Genomic DNA, 22,886 nt, shown 5'->3' with positions numbered 1-22,886 from the left:
GCGATGATATAGTTACCGATCAGAACGCGACACTGATGCATGAACAATAAGTGTGACCGTTGACTTTTTAGGTGGAGTTTTTTAAATGTTTTCGAAGCCCAGTGTAATACATATTTTAAGATGTGCAATATATATTTTAATGTTATTCCTTTACAATTGAGTAAAAATCCACACGGCAATCCCTGCGTTCTTTTCAATTCCAATGTCCCATCCCCTATTCCTATCCGTATTTCTCCCAGACCCCCTCACCATCCAACTTACTCATTCCTCCCCACAACCCCAACCCCCGTCGCCCCCCCCCCCCCCTTTTGCCCTACCCCCTTGCAATGCTCTCATTTTTTCACCAAAATTGAATTCTCTTTGCCCCACCCCCACCCACAGGCGAGCTCAACCACACCTGGGATTGTGTCTAAATCTTGTTCTACAGGCCACTGAGACCACGACAGCTGGCCACAGGAATTGGGAGGGGGGGGGGCTCGGGGGGGGGGGGGTTGGGGGGGGGTCGGAACGATGGAGCGAGCATGATGAGAGAACGGCGGAGGGGCGCTGGGAGACATGCACTGGCCGCGGATCTTCTCTGCCCTCTGCCTGTTGGCTGCCTGGGACCATGTGACCAGCCAGATGCACGGCACGCTGGGATTGCCGCAAGGAGTGGCGGCAGGAGACGGGCGAAGCCAGGGCCGAAGCGACGCGTTTGATTGGTTGCTCACGGACCGCGGGCCATTCCACGAAGCAGAGGAGTACAAAGACTTTCTCAAGAAATATAGCGAGGGCTACACCGTCCGATACAAAATCTACAGGTACATTGCTTTATTGGTCCGTGTCGTTTTTGTACAAGTGTGTGAATTGTAACGGATCTTTTCTTTTTGGTTGAGGCATTTATTTTGTTAATGCAAATGTATTACATTTCGATTTAAAGCTTTCGTGACTGCAGGGATTCATCTTCTTGGTTCTTTCGGTAAAGTCACGTAGAAGGGAGATAATAAAATAATAAAAATAAAACATAGTAAAATATAATTCTCACGACGTTTCGGCCACAACGCAAGCAGCCGTCCTCAGGTGAAGAACCGGTCTGTCGGAAAGACAGCGTCTGAATGAACACCACCAAGCTTGGCAGCGTATATTTAAGCTGGGTTAGGGGAGGAAGAGCGCCTTGACAAATGAATTTGCATATCAACAGAGGAATTTTGCACATTTATGGAAAATGCATACATGGGATTAAATGTATTACATGATGGTAATGACATTGTTGTAGCCCCAACGCTGGTACGAATTGAACCAAACTTTTACGTGAATAATTTTTCCATTTATATCTGTTTCCATGAATTGTTGGATTTAGAGCCGATGAGATCATCATCGTCATCAATAATTTGATAACCGTCTTCGCTACACATGTGGGAAACAAAGTCAACAGTGATTTCCTACTCAAATGAACATTGAGCCAGCGGGGAAAATTCCACATTCCTATGGTGGGGTTTTGGGGGGGGGGGTCTTCATAGGGTAACTGCTGTCGACTTCCCCAATTAAGTGGTAGCAATTTTATCGACCCCAGATGTTAATGATCGGTTGACTCAACCCGCTCCATCACCAGCCCTCACCGAACCAGGATTTGAACTCGTAACCTTGCCCGCCCTGCCACCGGAGGCACCCAGGCGGCTGTAAATTAGTTGAAGTAATTTGTTTTCGGTTGGTGCCTGTGCACTCGCAATATTTGTATGCATTGCTTGTCAGTAGTGCTCGGCTTGCCGTGGCCACACACACACTGTGCGGATTCATTTCGTGCCGCATTAGTGCACTTGCCGCGGCAGAAGCTGCACTCCTGCCATACTTTTGCAGCCGAAAGCCGGGGGGATGCGATGCGCCGAATCTCAACAGAGAGGGCACTCCAATTTGTTTCGCTTTTGAGCCATTGAAAAACAATGCAAATGAATAGACATTTTACAAGGAGGCCTGATATGGGAATGCTGCCACGGTGCAGTGGTGAGCGCCACACTACTCTTGCAATCATAAGAGGTCGCCGGTTCAATGTCTTTGCTGCGGCAGTTTAAACAACGGGGAAAGATTCATAAAATGCCCCCCCCCCCCCCTCCGGCCCCCTTCTCCCTCCTTTGTATACGTGGGTAATATCAGAGTCAATCGGCAGCTCAGGTGTCGGTACTCCAACCATTTGCAAGATTTCCGTGGTGCCCGTGTGGTTTAGTTTGTTGTCATTCTTCCGCACCTCCGTTATGCACAGTTTGCTACGTACAGCGTGAACGAAGTTCAACATCGATATATACACATGCACACGTATGGAAGAGTAGGCCAAAATGTTCTGCTAGAGGGGCTCTATAGAGCTCCCTCCATTGAAGGCCTCTTCCATCAGCAGTGGCAAGAGCACGGCTCCACCTTAACCTTTTTCTTGATATTTTAAAAGTTGTTTTCACATCACCTGGACTGTGTAAAAATGGGTCACATTTCTTTGCTTCACATTTATATAAAAAAACGTGACATATTTAGTTTACTCATACAATTACATTGTGCAACTGTTCTTGATAAATTGGTATTGTCAGGCCTGGGTAAGCAAAATAAATAAATAGTAAAACCGTATTGGAAATTCATCACCTGTTTTCTTATGGAAAAAAAACATCAGACGCTTTCTTAAAACAAAAATAAATCAGGCCTAATTTAAAATGTGACACACGCGGGGATGATCGTTAAAATGAAATAAATGCTTTGTCTTTAGTATTTTGATGAGGTGTGCTAAAGCAGGCCCCAGAACAAGTGAGGCAGTGGGCAAAGCTGCCATGGAAACAACGAAAGTGCTGTCTAAAGTGATCAGCTTCGCAGGCACACAGCGTCTCATTCAGCAGTGCACACGCACAATCGCCCACGCGCAGACGCATGCACAGGCAGAGACAAATATCGTAATTTCATCTGGCTTAGACTTATAGGCCCCAGAACTGTTGTCCAGAAGTTACCGTCTGCCGTTTACAGCCTCCGGAGGCTCATGTATTTAGGCATTGTACAAACACTCGTTTTGCCTTGTATTATGTTGACGTCGCCTTTGATTTAAAGTCGCCCAGAATGCGCTTGATCTCATCGGATCTCGCAAGCTAAGCAGGCAATGGCCTGGCCGGCACTTGGACTGGCGACCGCCATGCACGATCAGTGTCGTAGGCGGCCGTGGGGCTGCAATGGCAGCAGATGGGCAGCGCCGCAAAATCTGCTGTTGCTGCCAAGTCCATGGCTCTGCACCGTCGCCAACCAGCACCAACCAGCGTGGTGAAGCGTGCCCACTAATAACCCCCACAAACCCACACGGTGCTGGTGGGCCCTCATCTAGCAGTCGATTAGCAAGAGAGCCGTACCATTTGCAAGATTTCCGTGGTGCCCGTGTGGTTTAGTTTGTTGTCATTCTCCCGCACCTCCGTTATGCACAGTTTGCTACGTACAGCGTGAACGAAGTTCAACATCGATATATACACATGCACACGTATGGAAGAGTAGGCCAAAATGTTCTGCTAGAGGGGCTCTATAGAGCTCCCTGGTGTTGAGTACCGTCGACGGCCAATGCTGTCAAAGTATGGCGTTGGAACTTGCACCGTACCAATTGCCCTGTAGCGATACGTTACTCTTTGCGCCCTCGAATTGCTGCCATGGGTGTAGCGGCTTGCATGTTGTTCGATTCGATTTCCCGGCATGGCGGTTGAACCAACTGCCAAGTTTCTTAAATCCCCTCTGCCTCTGTCCTCCCAGCATTTGTAAATGGTTGCTCCGTATTCGATCGGCAAGAATGGGTTACTCCCACCTCTTCCAAGACGACTGGCCAGCTTGGAAGAGTAGGCCAAAATAGCTCCTCCAATAGGCGCCCTCCAGAGTTCCCTCTCTAAAGTGGAGAACTGACCACCAGCAGTGGCGTGAGGAAGCAATTGCACGGCTGCACCTTTAACTTCATTCCAATTTTAGGTTTAGTTGCCTGGGGTGGCAGCACATGCTAAAGTATCAATACCAGGTTCAGTTGCTGCGAGATGCTTAGATTGGAATTTGGATAATTTTATCGGTAACACGGTGTTCTGACCGACATGCAATTCAGCTGTGTCTCCCTTTCAAGTCCCATCGCACGCAGAACTAAATTTACGCATGCTAACGTGTTTATTCATGGCTCCATCAATTATCACACGAGGAACTAGATTAATGTGCAGGAGCATCGCTTGCATTTGGATTTGGGCTGCGTGTGTGTGTGTTCACTAAGCTCAAGTAATGCACTTCCAGTGATGAATGGCTGAAAAACGTCGGTAAAGAAACGTCTATTTTTTTTACTGACCTGATAAAGCAATTGACGAGCCTTTCAAAGCAATCGTTCAGGGTACCGTTTGCATTGACTGATCAAAAACATTAAAACAGCTCATCAATCCTCGTCTTGTACTTTCCAAATGTGTCACGTTGTGTTCCAAAACAAATTAGGTCGTTAGTATAGAAAAGAATAAACAAAAATGTAAACATACGCTCGTGTTTTTTTGTGTTCATTGCTTGTTTATACACATCACGTGCAGTCTTTAGACAGCGCAGTGTATCGCTTAATCTCGTGACGCAAAATAATAAGTAGCGCCGTTGTGGAATATTTAAGCTACAAAATAAATAAGCAGACGGCGTATCTTTCCATCCGCGTAAAACAATTAAGTCATTTTTACACAGCCCTGCAGCCAACACGGCATTCTGGGAGTGTATCATTTCAGCATGATTGGTTCAATGCAAGCGAGCTCTTGACCAGTTTTGACTTGCAAAGTCTCATCAGTCGTGTCTGGCTTGCCTGAAGCAACGCTTGTGAACTGCCAGATGTTTATAGGCAAGGCACCTCCCTTTCTGTTCGCAAAGAGATCCGAGTTCGTCACGGAATATTCTCACAGGTGTGAAATATTTTAATCGAGTTCATACATCTTCTGCATTTAGTCAAAAATACGTGTCATCGTTATTTCAAAACAACTACGTTCTGTGCAAAGGTCTCATCGCGATCCAAAAACGCAGCCGCCGTCGTACATTTTATTCCCAAACGTTCCCTTCATTCCGTTCACATTATTATCTTGGAAAGATCACTCGGTGGCATGTGGCCCTGTGGCCTTGCACCCCCCCCCCAACGCAGTCAGTCTATTGGCTTTGCTTCTTTTCTTTATTGCAGGGAATTTGCTCGCTGGAAAGTGAGTAATATCGCGGTGGAGTCACGGGCGGAGTTCCCCCACGCACCTTTGCCCCTCTCCCCGGAGTTCATGCGCAGCGTGAGGCAGCTGGGGCGACGGCCAACTCAGCAGCAGCTCCTGGATAACTTCATTCGAAAATACGGCACACATTATGTCGTCTCGGGCAAGCTCGGTGGTGAGCAAACGCCGCTTAACATTTACATTGATGTTCGATATTGCGTGCCGGGATATATTTCTCAAAGGTTTTCTAATTTTTTTTGAATTTTCCTTTAACAAAAAATGTCTCGTTTTTTTTCATTCCGAGATAGCCGACTGTCAGTTTATGGCCAATATCGCTCATGCACAAAACTTTTAATAATTATATGATTGATTCAATTGAGCTGTGCCGGGCAGAGACTTTCCACGGAGCCAAAAATGACTTGTCAGTATGTGAAAGTGGAACATATTTCTTACCCCGGCATGTAATGGGTTTGAAAGAGAACATATAATTATTATACACAGCGAGGGCCTGATATCTCACTCCGCCAGAGCGAGAAGAATTTTTCAACCAGGTACATTAAACTACCTTGGGAATTTCAAAGTTATCGGCTTGGTGGGTACTAACACACGTAATGGAACATAGTGGGACACCAACGCAATTTATTTTGCCTGTGTGGTCATACCTATAATTTTATATCCTGCATACCATTCCCATGAGAAAGACCGCTGTAGTGCTTGCTAATGAGCTGACAAGACAAGGCATTAATTTATCTGGTCTTCTCTTCATTTATGATAATGTTAAATCCGCATCTAATGTCGGCTGAAAAGAAGGGTATCATTTAACATTGGTTACCATTAGTATGGATATTGCCATGGTGTCATGGATTGCACACCGGATATGCCACCCAGAGGGTGGCATATCCGATTGCACCTCCAGGCACGGTAGTGGAAACACTGGGCGAAGTTTTTTTTTAATCCCCCCCCCCACCTATGCGTGCCCAGCAGTATAAATGGTTGCACTGCAGTGAGTTGATTGGCAGGTCACGTGTGATGGGGTAAAATATGGGTTTTCCCACCTCTTCCAAGACAGAATCAGAATTTGTATTTATCCTGGAGATATCCGATGAGCTATGAAAGCTCTTTTTCACAGATGTCCAGCAGGGGCACGGGGTCATTAAGTAACAACAACCAACAATACAACAACAAAAAAGACGTCTGGCCAACGTGGAAAGAGTAGACCTAAAGATCCCTTTTGGAGAGGCCCTATCTGCCAACAGTGGCAAGAGCCAGCAGTCGCAGGGGCCGCGCCTTCCCCCCCTCCCCCCCTCTTTTCACCGTTATTAATCTCCGACGACACGCCCGTTACCTTGCGCCGCCGCGCTCCCCGCAGGCGAGGAGAAGCTGACGATACTGGTGGACCTGGCGCGGCTCGAGGGACGGCCAGACAACGGCTCTGCGCAGGGACTGGAAGCCATCCAGCAGCTTGCCGCCTCATACTTCATCAACCGCGAGAGCACGCTGCGTCGCCTGCACGAGATCCAGATCACCGGCTGGGCCGTGCAGGTAACGGCTTCCATCGTCGGCGCCTGTGCTCCGATCGCCGTTGAACAATTAAGCAGGCCGCCCAAGATTGTTGCGCCCTTTGGCCGCCTCTGGCATCGTGCGTTTTCACTGCCCCTCGCCAACGTTTAAAAGCAGGGAAATTCGACGCCGCTCTGATCGTTATACAGGAGAAACTCATCTTATCCGCGGTGATGCTGGGGGACCGTTACCACCGATCCTATTATTCATGGGGTTGTCTACGATTTGACTCCACTCAACCTTGGAAAAAAAATCGTGGCTCATAGGAAGGTCCGCAGATAATCGGAGTTTTTGTTCAACAATTGGCTACCTTCTGGCAATAGGAGTCACAGGCAATATGATTGCAGATAAGGAGGAGTTCTCCCATGAAATGGTAATAATATAGAATAATTTAAATTGAAAGCTTTTTACCAGTTCCCGTTGGGACGGAGGGCCTCCCTCCATGCTATGTCAGTCGTAGGGGTTGTGTGACCATACTTTACCAATCCTGGTCACAGTGCTGGATTAAGCTATTGCGGGGCCTGTAGCATCTGTTATGAAGGGACCCGAAATAAATTAAAAACACGTAAATATTAAAACACAAATGTTTAACTTGCATAGTAAAGTAATTTTATTTTTTCATTTGCTATACAGTCAGATAATATGATAAATCGCTAACCTTAAACACCCAGTCTTTCATAAACGTTTAAGGCAGTATAGTACGATAGTAATAGAGCAAGTGCAGAATCACTGAACCGGAATTGATAGCTTGAAAGTGGGGGGTCCGTAGCATATCCTACTTTTGCTACTAGGATAATCCAGCACTGCCTGGTCACAGTGTAGGATGGTGAAAGGGGGAGGACAAGGACTGGTTCCGACTTCGGTGTGAATCGAATTTGGGTCACCAGGTTCCGAGTGTGCTTCGCGAATCCCCTGTGCCACTTCTGAATCCTGTAAAAATGAATACGTGTGTGGATGAATACGTTATCGATCTTTGTTTTAATAGCGCCTTTGAGAAACCCATACCATTGTGTGCCATTCTTAAAGCCTCTCTCGATTCGGTGTTGTTCTCACGACATCAAAAAGAACATTCAGTTAACTTGGAAAAGAACTGCTCCCGTCTGATTAAGCCACAGCGGGAACAGACATTTTGTTTCGATGTTTTTTTTTATCAAAATGCTTCCTGCGGCCTCGTTTTATATTCTTCGTCCAATGCATTGTAATCCTTTACGTCAAATAATATTTGTGTAAAAGTGCAACATTTGAAGAAGGCAAAAAAATATAATAAATTCTCAAACACTTTTCGGTGCAAGTAAATGGCCTGTAAGTGTTTATGAGTGCTCATCAACTCATCGATTTAGCTTTTTCCAGCAAGAAGGCTTCACAGATTGCTCTCCGAAGCCCTATTACTACATCAGAAATATTGTAGATGCGCATTGCAAAAGCCTCCGTATGAATGACTGCAGTTTTAAAATATACTCCCAAGTCAACGAATTGTAATTTGCAAACCTGAAAAGTCCACCGAGGTGGCCCAGACTTTAGCCCAATTTTAAAAGCACAGAGCCCTGCTCGCCTTATTGGAGAGTGGGTTGTGCAATAATCGTCGAGCAAACTCTGGAGGCCTTTTCGTAAGATGTAAAATATTAGCAAATGTAGCCTCGTGCAAGAATACGGCATCGATTATTGCATTCGCAATGGCGATACGGAATTTCTCATGCTCTTTACCGCTGTCCGAATTCTAATGTTGCCAACACAAAGAGCGTGGCGTTTTGTCTCAACGAATTCGCAGATAGTGTTGAATTACAACACGAATCTATTTGCAAGTGTAAATACTACAATACAGGTGAAATTTTAATTAGCTGTGCTCAAATGAGTAAACATGTAAATTATTCATTCACTTCTTTTCCCTGGATTTAAGTGGTTCATAAACGTACTTTTCATTGGCCAGTGAAATGCCTTCTGTGTTCTTTGCGATTGCCTTGTTAATGGGATATAATGAGTATGAACTGCCGTAAGCCTGTTTAAAAACAAGTTTAGAGAGGCTTGAGAGAATTTCACAACACTCTTATGTGGCCTATCTCCAATTTTATTGCTTAGATTTTTCAAGCACTCTTTGACCAACATCAATTCTTCCAGAACTTGCTGTGTGTGTGTGTGCGTGTGTGCTTTGCTGGCTGGAGAGGGAAATGGAAAACATGCCCCACTGTTTTGACGGTTCGGCATTTTAATAAAGGAGAACTTCCCAAGTGTTTTGTTGAGATGCTCCTTACCGTCGTTTGTGGCATTTCAAAGCCAGATAGATGCACGTGCACACACACACACATCTGAACCCTCATCATTGGAGGATTTACTTCTTGTAGATCCTCATGGAATTGCCCAGAATGTGGTGTAGGTGTACGTGCTCACAATGTGTATCGTCTCACCTCAAATTTCAAGTGGAATTATTAAAGGAAATATTGAGACTGACCTTTAACATCACTGTTTATTATCTGCCATTGCATGGTTTGCAATTTTCTGAAACGCCACATTTTTTTTTTTTTAGCTGAGCACGAGAAAGTTGTTACGTTTAAAGAAGTTGTGGGCAATTCTCGAGCATGCAGCTTTCAAATGATTAGTTATTTCATTTATCTCTCTCTTTTTCTCTCTCTCCATTGCTTCCAATTCCCACATTAACTCATTATCTCAATTTTTTTGCAGCTACGCAATTCATACACAGCGCACCTCCCCGCATTTATCTAGAATTCCCGGAGCGCGGCCCGGGAGCAGTTTAAAGGTGGGGTGCTACATCAACCGGAGGGGCGGGCACCTGGGAATGTTGTCTAAATTTAACGATTAATTATTCGTGCAACGAAATGATCTGCACTTAATAGGCAAGAAGTGCAATGGTCACGGATACGCGTTCTCACTAATAAGCTGTGCCGGATACGGCAGAACACCTCATTTACGAACGCCTTTCATGCAACCACGAGCAGCCCCAAATTAGAGTGGCCTTTCCTGAGAACCCATTTCCCATGATAAGAAAACAAACTGTGTAGGTTATCAAATTTATCACTATTGGGAGTTAGGGGTTATTGTCGGGCAAAACAAAAAAAAACCCGCCTTCTCCTTTTGGTGGCGAGAACAATTAAAACTGAGCAATTAATTCCTGTGCCGTTACGCCATAGGTAACAGAGACGCGCAAGGGGCCCCTTGGGTGCAGCAGCTACGAGAACCTGGACTTGGTCAGCTCCGTCCTCATCCACAGCACGGAGAACAAGATCCAGCTGCAAGGTACTGACGGCCCCCGCCACCTGCGCTCACGCATCGCCATGTGCATCGTCGCTGCCATGTCGGTTCTCGATATTTCACTGAATGCATCGGAAGTGCGCTCGTACGCCACACGCTTGTCGATGGGAGAAAAAAATAACACTGGTCAACACACTTTTTCTGGCATAAGGTATTCCAACGGTTTTAAGGTACTTTTGGGGTGCTGATTCCAAATCTGGCATCAGTTTTTGTCTATCACATCAGGTTTTTGAGATGTCAAATATTGCATTTTCAATAAAAACTGCAGAAGAAAAATATTAAATAAATGTGGATATCTACATAAAATGATATTATAAACACACTATCCTAAAAAGACAGCACCATATTTTAACACTAAAGCAGTCACTGACTCGCAACAACTTGCAATCATAAGTGACAGAGTTAATTTCGGGTAAAATCAATGAAAATGGGGTATGCCGATAGCATAAAATGAGATGTGATAGAGCAAATCTGAGATCAGATTTGCAATCAGCACCCTGAAATTAGTCTAAAACAGCTGCAAAAGTCAAGGCCAGAAAAAAAACTTTTTTTGTTGACCAGTGTAATACGCCACTCCAAATGTGCGTTCGAAATGTAAAGAACGTGCACATGCCTATACTATGTAAAGACACAGATCTCCCATACAGCCTCGAATAGACTATTGGGGAAAGTGCTGTTGGTGAGTAACTATTCAGGCTGGCAAGGCACACTCGATGGTGGTGTGGCCACCACTTTTGTCTGCCCAGTGCTGGTATAATTACACACCATCTCGTGTACTCATTTAATGGCTGAATCAGCCCAGGGGAGACCAGTGGCGAGTGTTGATATCAATTGCCAATGATGTTAGCCCATGGCCCGGGATTCTAAATCAGATTGCTGGGTTCATTGCGCATCCTACATATACATAATAATCGTGTTTATATATACTGTACACACACATGCACACGTCTATTATGTTCCAGTACTCTTCGCAGTAATGAGGACAATTAATTTGCAATCTAACGCAAAACACCTTTTATAAAAAAAATATTGGTAGTGAAAGCCTCCATGTTAAAATGAGGACAAAGTAAGTTTAATGTTTTCCCGTTCTTTTTTTTCCTGAAACGTGTTCACAAGTAATAAAACGTAAGCGTCGTGAAGCAATTTATAAAAGCATTCTGTGTTCAGTGATTTTGGCTATTAACTTTTTGTTGTCATGCTCATTATATATAAAAGTCAATTAATCTCAATGCTGGTCGTGGAGAACATTTGTTATTTTAAATCTATAGCCACACAGCTGGGATGTGGGAACGGCATGGATAGATGTGGAATGTTCTTTGACCCAAAATCAAAATAAGCCACATAATATATTTGACGTCTCGTCATTTGCACATTAGCGTTCATGTGTTTCCTGGTTTTCTGATGTATGACGTTAAAATGGGTAATTAGCTGAAGGGATCCAATTAACGCTGCAGTCAATGAATTGCTAATGGGTAAAAAAAAAGGTCTGCAACTAGTTTATTTTCCCCAACTGTAGCCACGAAGCAATTTGCTTTTCTAATCTTGCATTTGAACATACGCGTGTTTTAAGAGCAAAAAAATACGTAATAAAAATCTAAGGGTTCTGATTGTGCTTAAACATACAGAATGCATTTTCTCTACGTGTAATTTTTTGAACCAAATATTCTGGGAAATTGATCTAATGGGGTGAAGCTGTGGAGCATTTTCAATTAAATTCAATTTGCATGGTAAATTATAATGTTCTTTCGATGAAAGTACATCATAATGACAATTATGGCGCTGGGTTTTTAACATTTTAAATTATGTTGTGTATTACATAATAATTAAGCTAGGTTTTCCATTTGTATTTGTGACATGCAATAAAGTTTAATTTATTTTCAGATTTTTTTTTACTTTTAATAAAATGTAACTGAATATAAATGCAAATGAAATTGCGCTTATCTGTGTTGAAGTGAAGGGTACTATAGGCATACGTAACTATGCACGTGTGTTCATGACAATAACTTGTTTTATATGTGAACATAACGCTGGGTGAATTATCCACATGACGCCTTTTATCCAGGGATTTCGTTGTTGTGTGAATTTGACTTTCGGCAGATTAATGGGGGCTTGAGAATAATGAAAAATAGGGGATAATCGGTGTTACAAATAAGTGGAGTTGTACGTGTAGGTGCACTGTTTATATTGTCCGGCAAGCTCGTATAAGGCGTAGAAAGCTTCAAATCTAGAAGGCGTAGAAGAGTTTGCTCTCATATCTAGGTCACTAGTAATCTATGCTTGTCAAATTTAAGTTGTATTTTAACTTTAAACATCTTATAAACACTCTTTGGTTCTGTCGGTAAAGTCACGTAGAAATAAAATAAAATAAATAATACAATTCGACTTTTCAGTTGCAACACAAGCAACCGTCATCAGGTAAGAATGAATGAGAAAACAAACCTAGTAAATTTCGATTTAAAGCTTTCGTGACTGCAGGTTTTCATATTCTTGGTTCTTTCGGTAAAGTCACGTAGAAGGGAAGTAATAAAATAATACAAATAAAACATAATAAAATAATTCTCACGACGTTATTATGTTTTATTTTTATTATTTTATTACTTCCCTTCTACGTGACTTTACCGAAAGAACCGAGAAAACCTAGTAAACTTAGAAATGTAATGCAATACAACACAGAGAGTAGGCTAACACAACAGTCAACACCCTACCTGGTTGATTACGTTCTTCCAAAGATTGCTAAATTTGAGAGAGAGACAAAACACAGACACGGAAACACATAGACAAACACATATTCAGAGAAAGAGACACAGAGAGAGATAGAGACACACACAGACACACAGATAAACAACGCCTCTGTGTCGAAGCCTTAAATAGAGAGGGGGGGAGGGGGTTGGTGCCTCTGCAGCAATATTTCGTCCCCGACTGGGTAAAGGCCCCTCCTCGTTGCTACCGCTCAGGTAGTCCCACAGTGCCCCGACCGATCTCGCTTACACCCATGAGTTGATATCATTGCTCCATCTCTCTGGAGGATGCCCTCTGGAGCGTGATCCCACTGGTGGCTGCCACACTGTCAGTAGTCTCGCCGATGGGCCATCATCCTTTCTAGCCGTGATGTGTCCTGTCCAAGCTCGCTTGTTTATCTCAACAGTCATGATGATATCTGTGATTCTCATTGTTGTTCCCTCATCCATGTGCTCCTGATTTTTACCTCTCAATATAATTTCCAGCACGTGCTTTTTTTTTATGTGTTATCATTTCCTGATGCATACGTATTAGCAAATAAAACATTCCTTTTTCAATGTTAAATCACATCTCCGACCTGCTTTCGCTTCACTTCCAAAGTAGAAGCTAAAGATGCAGCCATTCATTCGAGGGATTTCTGGAGGACCCGTCTAGATAGTCTTGGCCTACTCTTCCATACTGCTTAGACATCTTTTGAAGAGGAGGGAGCGCACACGCGCTGTTGCGGCTGTTGCAGCGTTTAGCGTGCGAACCGTTGCAACCTCAGCAACATCCCTCTACCGTGCATCCAACTTGTTTGCTGAAAATTTAATTTCATAAGCAAACACTCGAAAGCACCTTGACTGAAGGTTTATTGATAGCCACCTCAGTTATTATCGACACCTCATGCTAAGGTCAGCCACAGCTTGCTTCTACGCCGGCCCCAATTATCACATTACCAAACCGTCACATTTCACACTTGTCCGCTGTCACGAGTTTGTCGTGGGGCGCTATTGATAGTTGTTGTTATGTTATTGGCAGTCGCTAAGGTCAGGGGGTCTTCCTTATTGGTTTTTTGCTGGCAACAACAAACATCCGTGCACTACAGCTGTCAGGCGGCATGTTAACTGCACGCAGTCTCTGCAGGTCGGCACGCTGAGACTTAGGGCACCACGGTAGCGATTTGTTATCTCGCTTGCATGGTACGCAGGAGGTCGTGGGTTCTATCTCCACCCTGACGCCTATATGTAGTTGGAGTTTGTGTGTGCTCTCCGTGGTGGCTGTGTGCCATTTTCCTCCAGGTCCTCGAATTTTTCCCTCCACATGTAGAATGGTGTGCTTATCTTATTATTTGGCGACTATCACATTCCAAATATGATGCAAGCCACTTCGATGAGCTGAACACCATCACTTTCACCTTCATCAAACGGTAAATAAAGACCATACAAGCCTAGCCCTGCATAAGTGCGTGCGTACACGTGGTACATTTTATACATCGGCATGCAATCGTTTCATCGACTTGAAACTGGTGCATTGTTTTTTGTTGTTGTTATTTACCGTGTCTCTGAACCGTACGTCGTAGCAGGTAGTACGCAATTCGAAAAAAAACATTTCGTGCACATCTGCACGTTACAATTTATTACCAAGTTCAGCTTCTGCAAAAAAAAAAAACTCTCATATCAACATATTTAAACAGTTTAATTGGAAGCGAGTGAAACGTGTCCAACCCAGCATTACACCAGCTCTAAGATTGCCTTCCATGGGAGGCAGTCGGGCTCAAAGGCTCGAACACCGAGTTGACTGTGGGTGGCTACCTGTGAAGCGAGTATGATGGTATCAGTCCGTTCACCAGTGACTGCTTAAAGAAAATAAACATTATCTTAACTTTGGTTCTGCGCTTAATTTCACTAAATTCCAGAACTGAGAATGAAAAGATCACTCTTTTACTGCTGTCTTGTGTAAAAAATAAATACTCTTGGTGGCAAGAGCCGGTGCACAGGTGTTGCTGCTCCCTACTTTGTTGAGCAGCAGTCACCTGAAGGGATGTAGCCCAGAGGTCGCAACCGGGTACCCGATACCCGTACCCTACCCGATACCCGGCTACCCGTACCCCGCCGGGTACGGGTACCCGTTTGCGACCCTGGTGCGGCCGGGTACGGGTACGGGTAAGGAAACAAAACCCGTTTGCGACCTCTGATGTAGCCGCTTCTGTGTTCTCCAACTCGAAAGGTCGCACTGCTCTGCAAGAGATCTCAACGAATATTATTTGTCACTTGACTGCGAGGCAATTGGCACAAGTGGGTTGAAATTGAGAGCCAGATTTTGTTGTTGTTGAAGTAATGTCTGGCCGCATCAGAACTTACCGTAAACAACAATTCAAAAAAGTTTTTTTTTATTGGTGTGTGTGTGTGTGCAAAATTGTCATCATTGACTAAAGCACAGCCATGAAATCCACTGACCATGGAAATTCTTTCAGACGTAGAAGACAAAGTTTTGTGTTTTTGTTGTCCCACCCCGGGGCTTCAGCTCTGGATCGCACAAGTTGCACATTCACTATGCTGACACCGTGACCTAATTCACTAAGCCGCCCAGATATTCCACATTTCGTTTTTAGTTTGTATGGTTTTGTTGGAATTGTTTCTAACCAAACTATGTACTGTGTTGTTGTTTTTTGGTGGAACGCTGTTGTGGTGTAATGGTAAAAAGCACACTGGAGTTTCAATCCAGAGGTCTCCGATTTAATTTGATTTCCAGGCACAGCAGTTGATATGATGGCGCGAGTTTTTTGAATCTCCACACCTCTGTCCACCCAGCAATAAAACCGGATACAACACAGGCAGGTGATTGGCAGGTCGTGTCCAGTGGCGAAAAGTTTACGTACTCCCACCTCTTCCCAGATATCTAACCAGCACCGAAAAGCAGCGCTCTTGAGCAAGCGCTTGCAGTGCTGCACCTTTACCTTCCAAATACAATTAGTTAGATGAAAAACCTTACGCGATATCAAAATTAATTACTGTCGCGTTTAGCATGCAGCTTTGTCAACGTGGGCAGGCATTGGGCCCTGAGTTCACGTTAAAATAATCACTCTCTTATGGACTGCAAGTTGATTTTCTGCTGTGCTTTCCTGCAAAGTTTCCACACACACGCTACAGTTTTTTTGGATGTGTTTGTGCCCTTGGGCTCAATGTTCACGAGCGATGGGGTTTGGACCTTAAAATTTGGAGCACGTGGAATCCAATAACTAGCAGCCTGACTGCTCGCCAGAAACTCTGCAGTCGCCGGCCATGTTTTAATCCCAAAACGTGGCGTGCCAGCATTTTTCCTTAGTTCCCTTCCGACTTCTCTCGTAGACAAAGAGGGCCAAAATGATAAACTCTCCACCTCTATCCACCTCGCCCTGGGACTTTTTGACAGCTTCATTTACTGCTCACCCCTTTTTGGTTCAAGATCACTCTTCGCCGTTGTCAAATCGGTGCATCTTTTGTCTCTCTCCGTTTCTTGTTCCGTGATGGGTGACGTTGTTGTTGTTCTTGTAAAGCGTGCCACTGTGAGGTCGCACTCATTACACACAAAGGGACAATACCTTGCTGATCCCATCACGGAGCGTAAACCATCACGCTAGCTCCAGTCATCCTTGCAGTGGCTTTTGGCTGGCCATCAAACAAAAACGGACAACCTCATCGCACGATTTCAGATGCGCTTCAGCGGTAGTCTGGAATACTCTTTCTTCCAATATTAGGAAGCCACTGGAGCTGTGCACTTTCAAACCTAGATTGAAAACGAATTTCTCTAGAAGTGATTTTTGTGTTTAGTTTGGTCTTCCCCAGCACCTCCAATTGGCACGGTTGGGCTACGTACGGTGCTAACGAAGTTTAACATACATGCCTACACTGTCGGCGAACTGAATATATCTCTGGACAGAACCACGGCTGCAGGTGTGTTGCGGTCTCGTGGAATTGGGAGGTAGGGAAAAAAAAAACGTCTTGTTTCGGCGATGTAATTCGGTATTTAAAATTGCGGCGCTCAGGGAATTGTGGTGGGAAGGGGTTAATAACCTCATCATGGATCACTCTCGTAATTTCTCGGCAGCCTTTGTCCCTACTCAGTTTCCCTGCCAGGCATCTGCCATTTATCTGTGTTTCACAATTTTCTTTCCTAATTAACTGGCAACTGATTGTGATGATATGCTATGCTCGGCTAACTTTTAATTACGAATTTATTGAGTAGCCATGCTTAATGAATCTTGGCCATTTACTTAGTGTTTGTTTACTTTTTTATGTTATCTTCCAATGTTTTTGCATATTTTTAAAATTAGCTCTCATTGCAATATGGGCAACATTAACACTCATGATATATTCCTGCCCTTTGTAAGTCCCAGGACCGGTTCAGACATCTCTCATTGCTGATAGCCATAGCTGGGAATCAAACTCGGGTTACCGGGTTCATAGCACCATAGCGCGCTTATACTGCAAAGCCAAAAACAAAGATCCCCCAAATAGCCTTGATAGATTGTTGGGGCAAGTGCTGTTAGAAAGCACCTATAAAGGCCGGCACGGCATACGAGCAAGTGGGTGGTAAGCACCACGCCCGGCCGCCTTTGTCTCCCCAGTGGCAATATTTACACATCGCACCAGGTACTCATATGAGGCTGAGTCGACCTAGGGGAGGCCCAGAACCACTGCACCACCACTCACACCCACACCAAATATCAGAATGCCTCTGAAACGGCATATAGGCTTGTTCGTAGATGATGATATATTCCCCACAGTCAATTTACCCAGATCACGTTGTAATGATTGTGGACATTTACTAAGATTGTTGTCTCCTCTCGTGTGTCTTCATTGGAGGTCTTAAATAGACAAATGCATTTGAATTGTCCGTATACATTCGTGTTCTGATTTTATATATATGAGGCCAAAAGCTCACGTTTGAAAACTGCCCAAAAGTAATAAAAAAACGTTGAGAGAGCGGTGTGCAGTTTCCTGGCCAATCCTACATGCAAAAAATCGTCCGTCGCCTGTTCAAAACACAAAACATGTAATTGTATAATCAATGCGAACACGCATCCCTGTATGCAGATGCCAATATACACAAAATGCATTCTTAAATCAAATGCACTTCGAATTAAAATAGAAATTAACACGCGATATTATTGTAACAAAACACATTGTATATACATACACACACACAATCTTGATTTGAAGCTTCCGTGACTGCAGGAATCCATACTCTTTTGTTCTTTCGGTAATGTGACGTAGGTAGAAAAATTATAGATCACGACGTTTCTATCGCAACACAAGCAATCGTCATCAGGTGGGACAACCACAGTAAGAAAAAACTGCTGAAAAAACTGCTGAAGTACTTCACCGCTGCACCACCACTCACACCCACACCAAATATCACAATGCCTCTGATACGGCATATAGGCTCGTCCATAGATGATTATATATTCCCCACAGTCAATTTGAAGTACTTCAGCAGTTTTTTTCTTGCTGTGGTTGTCCCACCTGATGACGATTGCTTGTGTTGCGATCGAAACGTCGTGATCTATTGTTTTTTCTACCTACGTGACTTTACCGAAAGAACCAGAGTACATACACACACACGCATTTTTTTTTTCCTTCATACGGTCATGCTTAACGTTCGTAAACAATAAAGGCAATCACCTTGGCAATCGTCAGTTTAAGGTCAGTCCATTACACACGTACGGCGAGGTGAGAAAAAAAAATCGTGAGCATTCTCCTCTCCCCAACAGCAGCGGACCTCCCGGGCGACGTGTTTATATTAAGGCTAAATCCTACCTGGGAGCCCGATGACAATCGTGTATGGGAGCCAATTAGGAGCCAATTGAGGAGGCTCCTCACTCGTTTTGTCGAGGGACGCCGAGAGCTTGACGAAAGCTCCCAGGAAATTGCAGCTTCACTTCAGGAATGCGCGAGCGTTCCCAGCGTTAGATGCATGCCGCTTTCGTAAAAAAAAAAAGAATCACGTACGTGCATTTTTAATTGTCCGTACGCATTCGTCGAGTGCACACGCGAAGACTGTACATACGATTATTACCTTTCCAAAACGCCGTCTAAACCCCTCCCCCCCCACCACGCACACACCACTGCCCTTTCATCCATCGCAGGCCTGCAGACGATCCTGCCCGACTACATTCGCGAGCGCTTTGTGCGCGCGGCACTCGGCTACCTGCTGTGCAATGCCGAGGGGGATTACAGATGCCACGGTGGCGAATGCGCCTGCCTCTGCCTGCCCAAGTTCCCCAACTGTAATTGCCCGGAATCTGACATCGCCACGCTGGAGAGCTCCATTCGCAAGCTTGGGCAAGACCTGGAGCAGACCCAAGAGGACTTTACGCAATCCGGTGAGGTCGCGTGTAAAAAAAGAACAGATCACTCCACAATGCGTGTAATTAGCTCGCCCACCATTCCCCACCCCCCACTGTCAGTTTTTGAGTGGAGGGTTATTTATTTAGTTCCTTACCTTTTTCCATCATACAGGTTGCCTGTTATTGACGTAGCACAGGCTATCCGGCCGTGTTCTCGGGTTGTGCCGTGTCTTGCTCGGCGCGATTTGGTGTGACGTGTTTATACCACGTGCTGGGAGCTCTGTCGAAAACACATCCGAAAACAACAATGGGCACGTTCATATATTTCACGGGTGATTTTAATGGTTATGCACAGTGACTGCAAGTTAATATACACAGCCTTTTGTCGATGGACTGCTTGATGAAGGCCTTTCCACACCATGTTGGGCATGTGGTTGTTTGACCATACTTCACCACGCTGGTCAATATGTAGGTTTGTGAGATTGTGGGGGGGGCAGGCACCCATAACTGGTGCAGATATCACTCGATGTTGATCGATGGTGAGCTTGGCCATTGGCTGGGAATCGAACTCGGTCAACTGATTCATGGTGCAGTGCACGTAACCTAGTTCAGGTATAACTCGATGGTGATGTTAGCCGTTGGCTGCGAATCGAACATTCTCAGTCGACGGGTTCACGGTGCAGTGCACTACCCCGCCCCTCCCATTCCGACTATATCAAATGACACATTCGTTGCTGAATGATGTGTGGCGTGCTTGTGTCCACGCCACGTGGGGTGTGAGAGTCAGTGCCACAGCACTGGGCCAGGGAAGACTCGGCCATCAGCCATTGCTTTGGGCCCCAAGCAGCTCAAGGGACCTGCCCAATTCATGCATAGCTTTAATTTATTATTATAATAATAATTTGTTGTCGGCTCAGGATCGTTTGTCTTCGTTGGTAAGTACCAGCATCAATCATTATTTATTGAGACAACTGTTGTACGGTGATATAATTGATGACTTAGAATCAGAAGTGCCGGAGACCGTGCGTTAACGATGGCAAGGTAGCACTTACGTCTCTAATTACTGTCATTATTTTGTGTGATTTACCCGCAAAGTGTTGTTCGCCTCGAACGCGGGCTTTTTAACAAGTGCATCACTAAATTTCGATTTGAAGCTTTCGTGACTGCAGGGATTCATATTCTTGGTTCTTTCGGTAAAGTCACGTAGAATGGAAATAATAAAATAATACAAATAATACAAATAAAACATAATAAAATAATTCTCACGACGTTTCGGCCACAACGCAAGCAGCCGTCCTCAGGTGGAGAACAGGTCTGTCGAGGAGACAGAGTCTGAAACGTCGTGATTTAATTTAGTTGTTTTCATTTTAATTTATTTTATTTTTTACTGACGTGACTTTACCGAAAAAAACTAAAAGTATGGATCCTTGCAGTCACGAAAACTTCAAATCTAGAAGTAGTATATATATATATATGTTTAGGGGGTGTATGTGGTGTGAGGCGAGATGTTAACTACTTCGCCTGGCATACAGGGGTCGCCTGTATGTATGGAGTTTTCATGTCTCTCTCCCCGTGCTCACGTGGATTTTTGTCTGGGTTCTCCAATTTTTCCCTCCGCGTTTAAAATCAACGTGTGCGTTTCGAACACTTGGCTTGCTACGAATTCCCACGTGATCAGCCGCTTCATTGAACTATCATTCGTGGCCAGATGGCTTCTGAAAAAGAGCTCTGTGGCTCAGTGGGCCTTATCTGGTAACACAAACAAACTATTTCGTTTAATAAGTTGGGGGGGGGGGGGGAAGTCCAAAAGTATTCCATCAGAGCCCTCGCACACTGCAATAGGCTCGTCCCACTCCGAGTGAATGTTCTCCTTGGGGCAGCAGATCGCATTTGCACCACTAAACCGCTGTGGCCTGTGTTCCCTTCAACGGAGGAGGAATAGCAAAACTACACCAACTCTTTCCTAAAGCCCCACTCATTGTGGCCAGCAGACCTCAACATCGGCGTTTAGCTCCTGCACCATATTGCCATTATACGCCAGTATAGAATTTACACGTTGATGATGATGATGACACAGTTTAACGCAATTTCCAAACTTACAGCGTAAAGCCACGTAGATAGAAAAAATAATCAAAATAATAAGAATATCACGAAGTTTCTATTGCAAGCGTAATGTTCATTTGAGGGGTTTTTATAGGCTATGGAGTGAACGTTTTAATATTGAAATGCATACACGGTAAGGAGAGGTTGCGGTATGCTCCAGGTGTTTTGACATCATTATTAAAACTGTCCGCACGTCGAGGTATAACGGCCCCTTTCTCCCCGCACACTTATTCCCGAATGAAACATTTATGGGCCAACTTTGAGAGGGATCCCGTTTCGAAAGGCAAACGATGGCGCTTGCATCACGGCTACAGCAGCCACAGCTGCGGGACGCAATCTGTGGGGATGAAACTGCGGTAATACATCACAAAAACACTGCTCTCGCCCGCTCCCTGGGAGCTCATTAATTAATAAATAAAACAATAGTAATTAAAACTGGATGTGCTCCAGTGCTTTATGCTGATGATAAGGTTATCCTACTGATACGTGAAACTTGCGTTGCAACGCGATCACTAAATGATGGAGGTTTACGTTAATTACAGCAGTCCAGCTGTTGAAAAAACGATCATCATTTTGCCTTGATGTGCGTCTGTTCCACAGTGCACTATTTCACGCAATCCTACGAGAGTGCAACCGTCGATATGGGCCCCGATTTTTTCTGGACAATATGCACATCCTCCTGACTTTGCCGTTGATGAAATTGTATTATCGCACGTGCGAGTGTAGTGCACGGCAGCCGGGAACAATTACGCTTTACAATTTTGTTTTGGTAACAATTCGTGAGTTGCTGCCATGGTGCAGTGGTTTGGTCTGATAGCAGTCATGTGATCAGGTAATTGCAAAGCTGCACCGTTACCTTTATTAAACAAAGATGCGTAGGTTGATTTTGGTGGCACGGTGGTAGAGGGTAGAGCTCACAGCTGTAACTTTGTGAATGCCTTCCACGTTGGAGGCAAACTCTGACCATCATACCTCCATCATCAATAAAATTAGTAACACTTTGTGGGTAGCTTACCACTGAATATGCGTGATAATTAATGACTTGCCCATTGCTTTGAAAAAGTGCTCATTATTTACCCAGGAAAGCTTTCACCCGGGTCTTAGACAATGTTTCATTGTGTCCTGAATTGAAATGTTTAGCAAATTCCAGTACTGGATGTTTGACTTGTGAGAGGAAACCGGAAACCCTAGAGTAAAGCCCACGCAGATGTGAAAATGTAATGCTGAATACCGTTATCTCCAGGTCACCTCATAGTCCCATCCCTAAAATAAAATAACAATCAAGTCCTGGTGGTCACCCATCCAAGAATTTTCCAGGCTTAAGCCTAGTTTCCAAGAGGAGATTAAATCAAGTATATACTCCATCGCATTCACCACTGGCTCAGGACTATCAACACGAGATGAGAACAATAAACAACTTTTACTTACAAACATAATGAATGCAGTTTCATAATAGCCAATTTGTTTGTCCTGTGGGAAACTCAATGAGTCTGGCAAATTCCCACTTTTGAGCAATTTTTACCAACCCCCATGGAATTGTTCTTCTTGCATTGCAGTGCCACTTTATCTGAACTCACAATGTACCCGAACCACAATTGCCTCTTAAGTGCATCCTAAGTTGTAAAATTCATTTCTAAGAATCCAGAGGAAATTTTGATTCGCAAACTTACCACCGAGCAGTGGCTTTTTTGTTTACATGTTTTCTTTCTATTTGTAAACGCTGATCAACCGCG

At 44.4% G+C, this 22,886-nt stretch overlaps 1 protein-coding gene across 1 annotated transcript in view; it reads left to right on the top strand.

Moving 5' to 3' along the window:
* The first annotated feature begins 482 nt into the window (after positions 1–482).
* LOC144937858 (BMP/retinoic acid-inducible neural-specific protein 3-like) overlaps positions 483–22,886 on the top strand; it is a 32,596-nt gene continuing 10,192 nt past the window's right edge. Inside the window, exons 1-5 of the mRNA XM_078865381.1 lie at positions 483–800; positions 5,159–5,352; positions 6,547–6,719; positions 9,881–9,986; positions 18,850–19,086. Of these exons, the coding sequence (XP_078721507.1) occupies positions 556–800; positions 5,159–5,352; positions 6,547–6,719; positions 9,881–9,986; positions 18,850–19,086 (955 nt within the window). The 5' untranslated portion in view covers positions 483–555. The remainder of the gene's footprint in view (positions 801–5,158; positions 5,353–6,546; positions 6,720–9,880; positions 9,987–18,849; positions 19,087–22,886) is intronic.

Source organism: Lampetra fluviatilis, chromosome 20, assembly GCF_964198595.1.
Source record: "Lampetra fluviatilis chromosome 20, kcLamFluv1.1, whole genome shotgun sequence".
Taxonomy (NCBI): domain Eukaryota; kingdom Metazoa; phylum Chordata; class Hyperoartia; order Petromyzontiformes; family Petromyzontidae; genus Lampetra; species Lampetra fluviatilis.
Note: the sequence above shows the minus strand (reverse complement) of the source record. Positions and strands in the feature narration are given on the sequence as shown.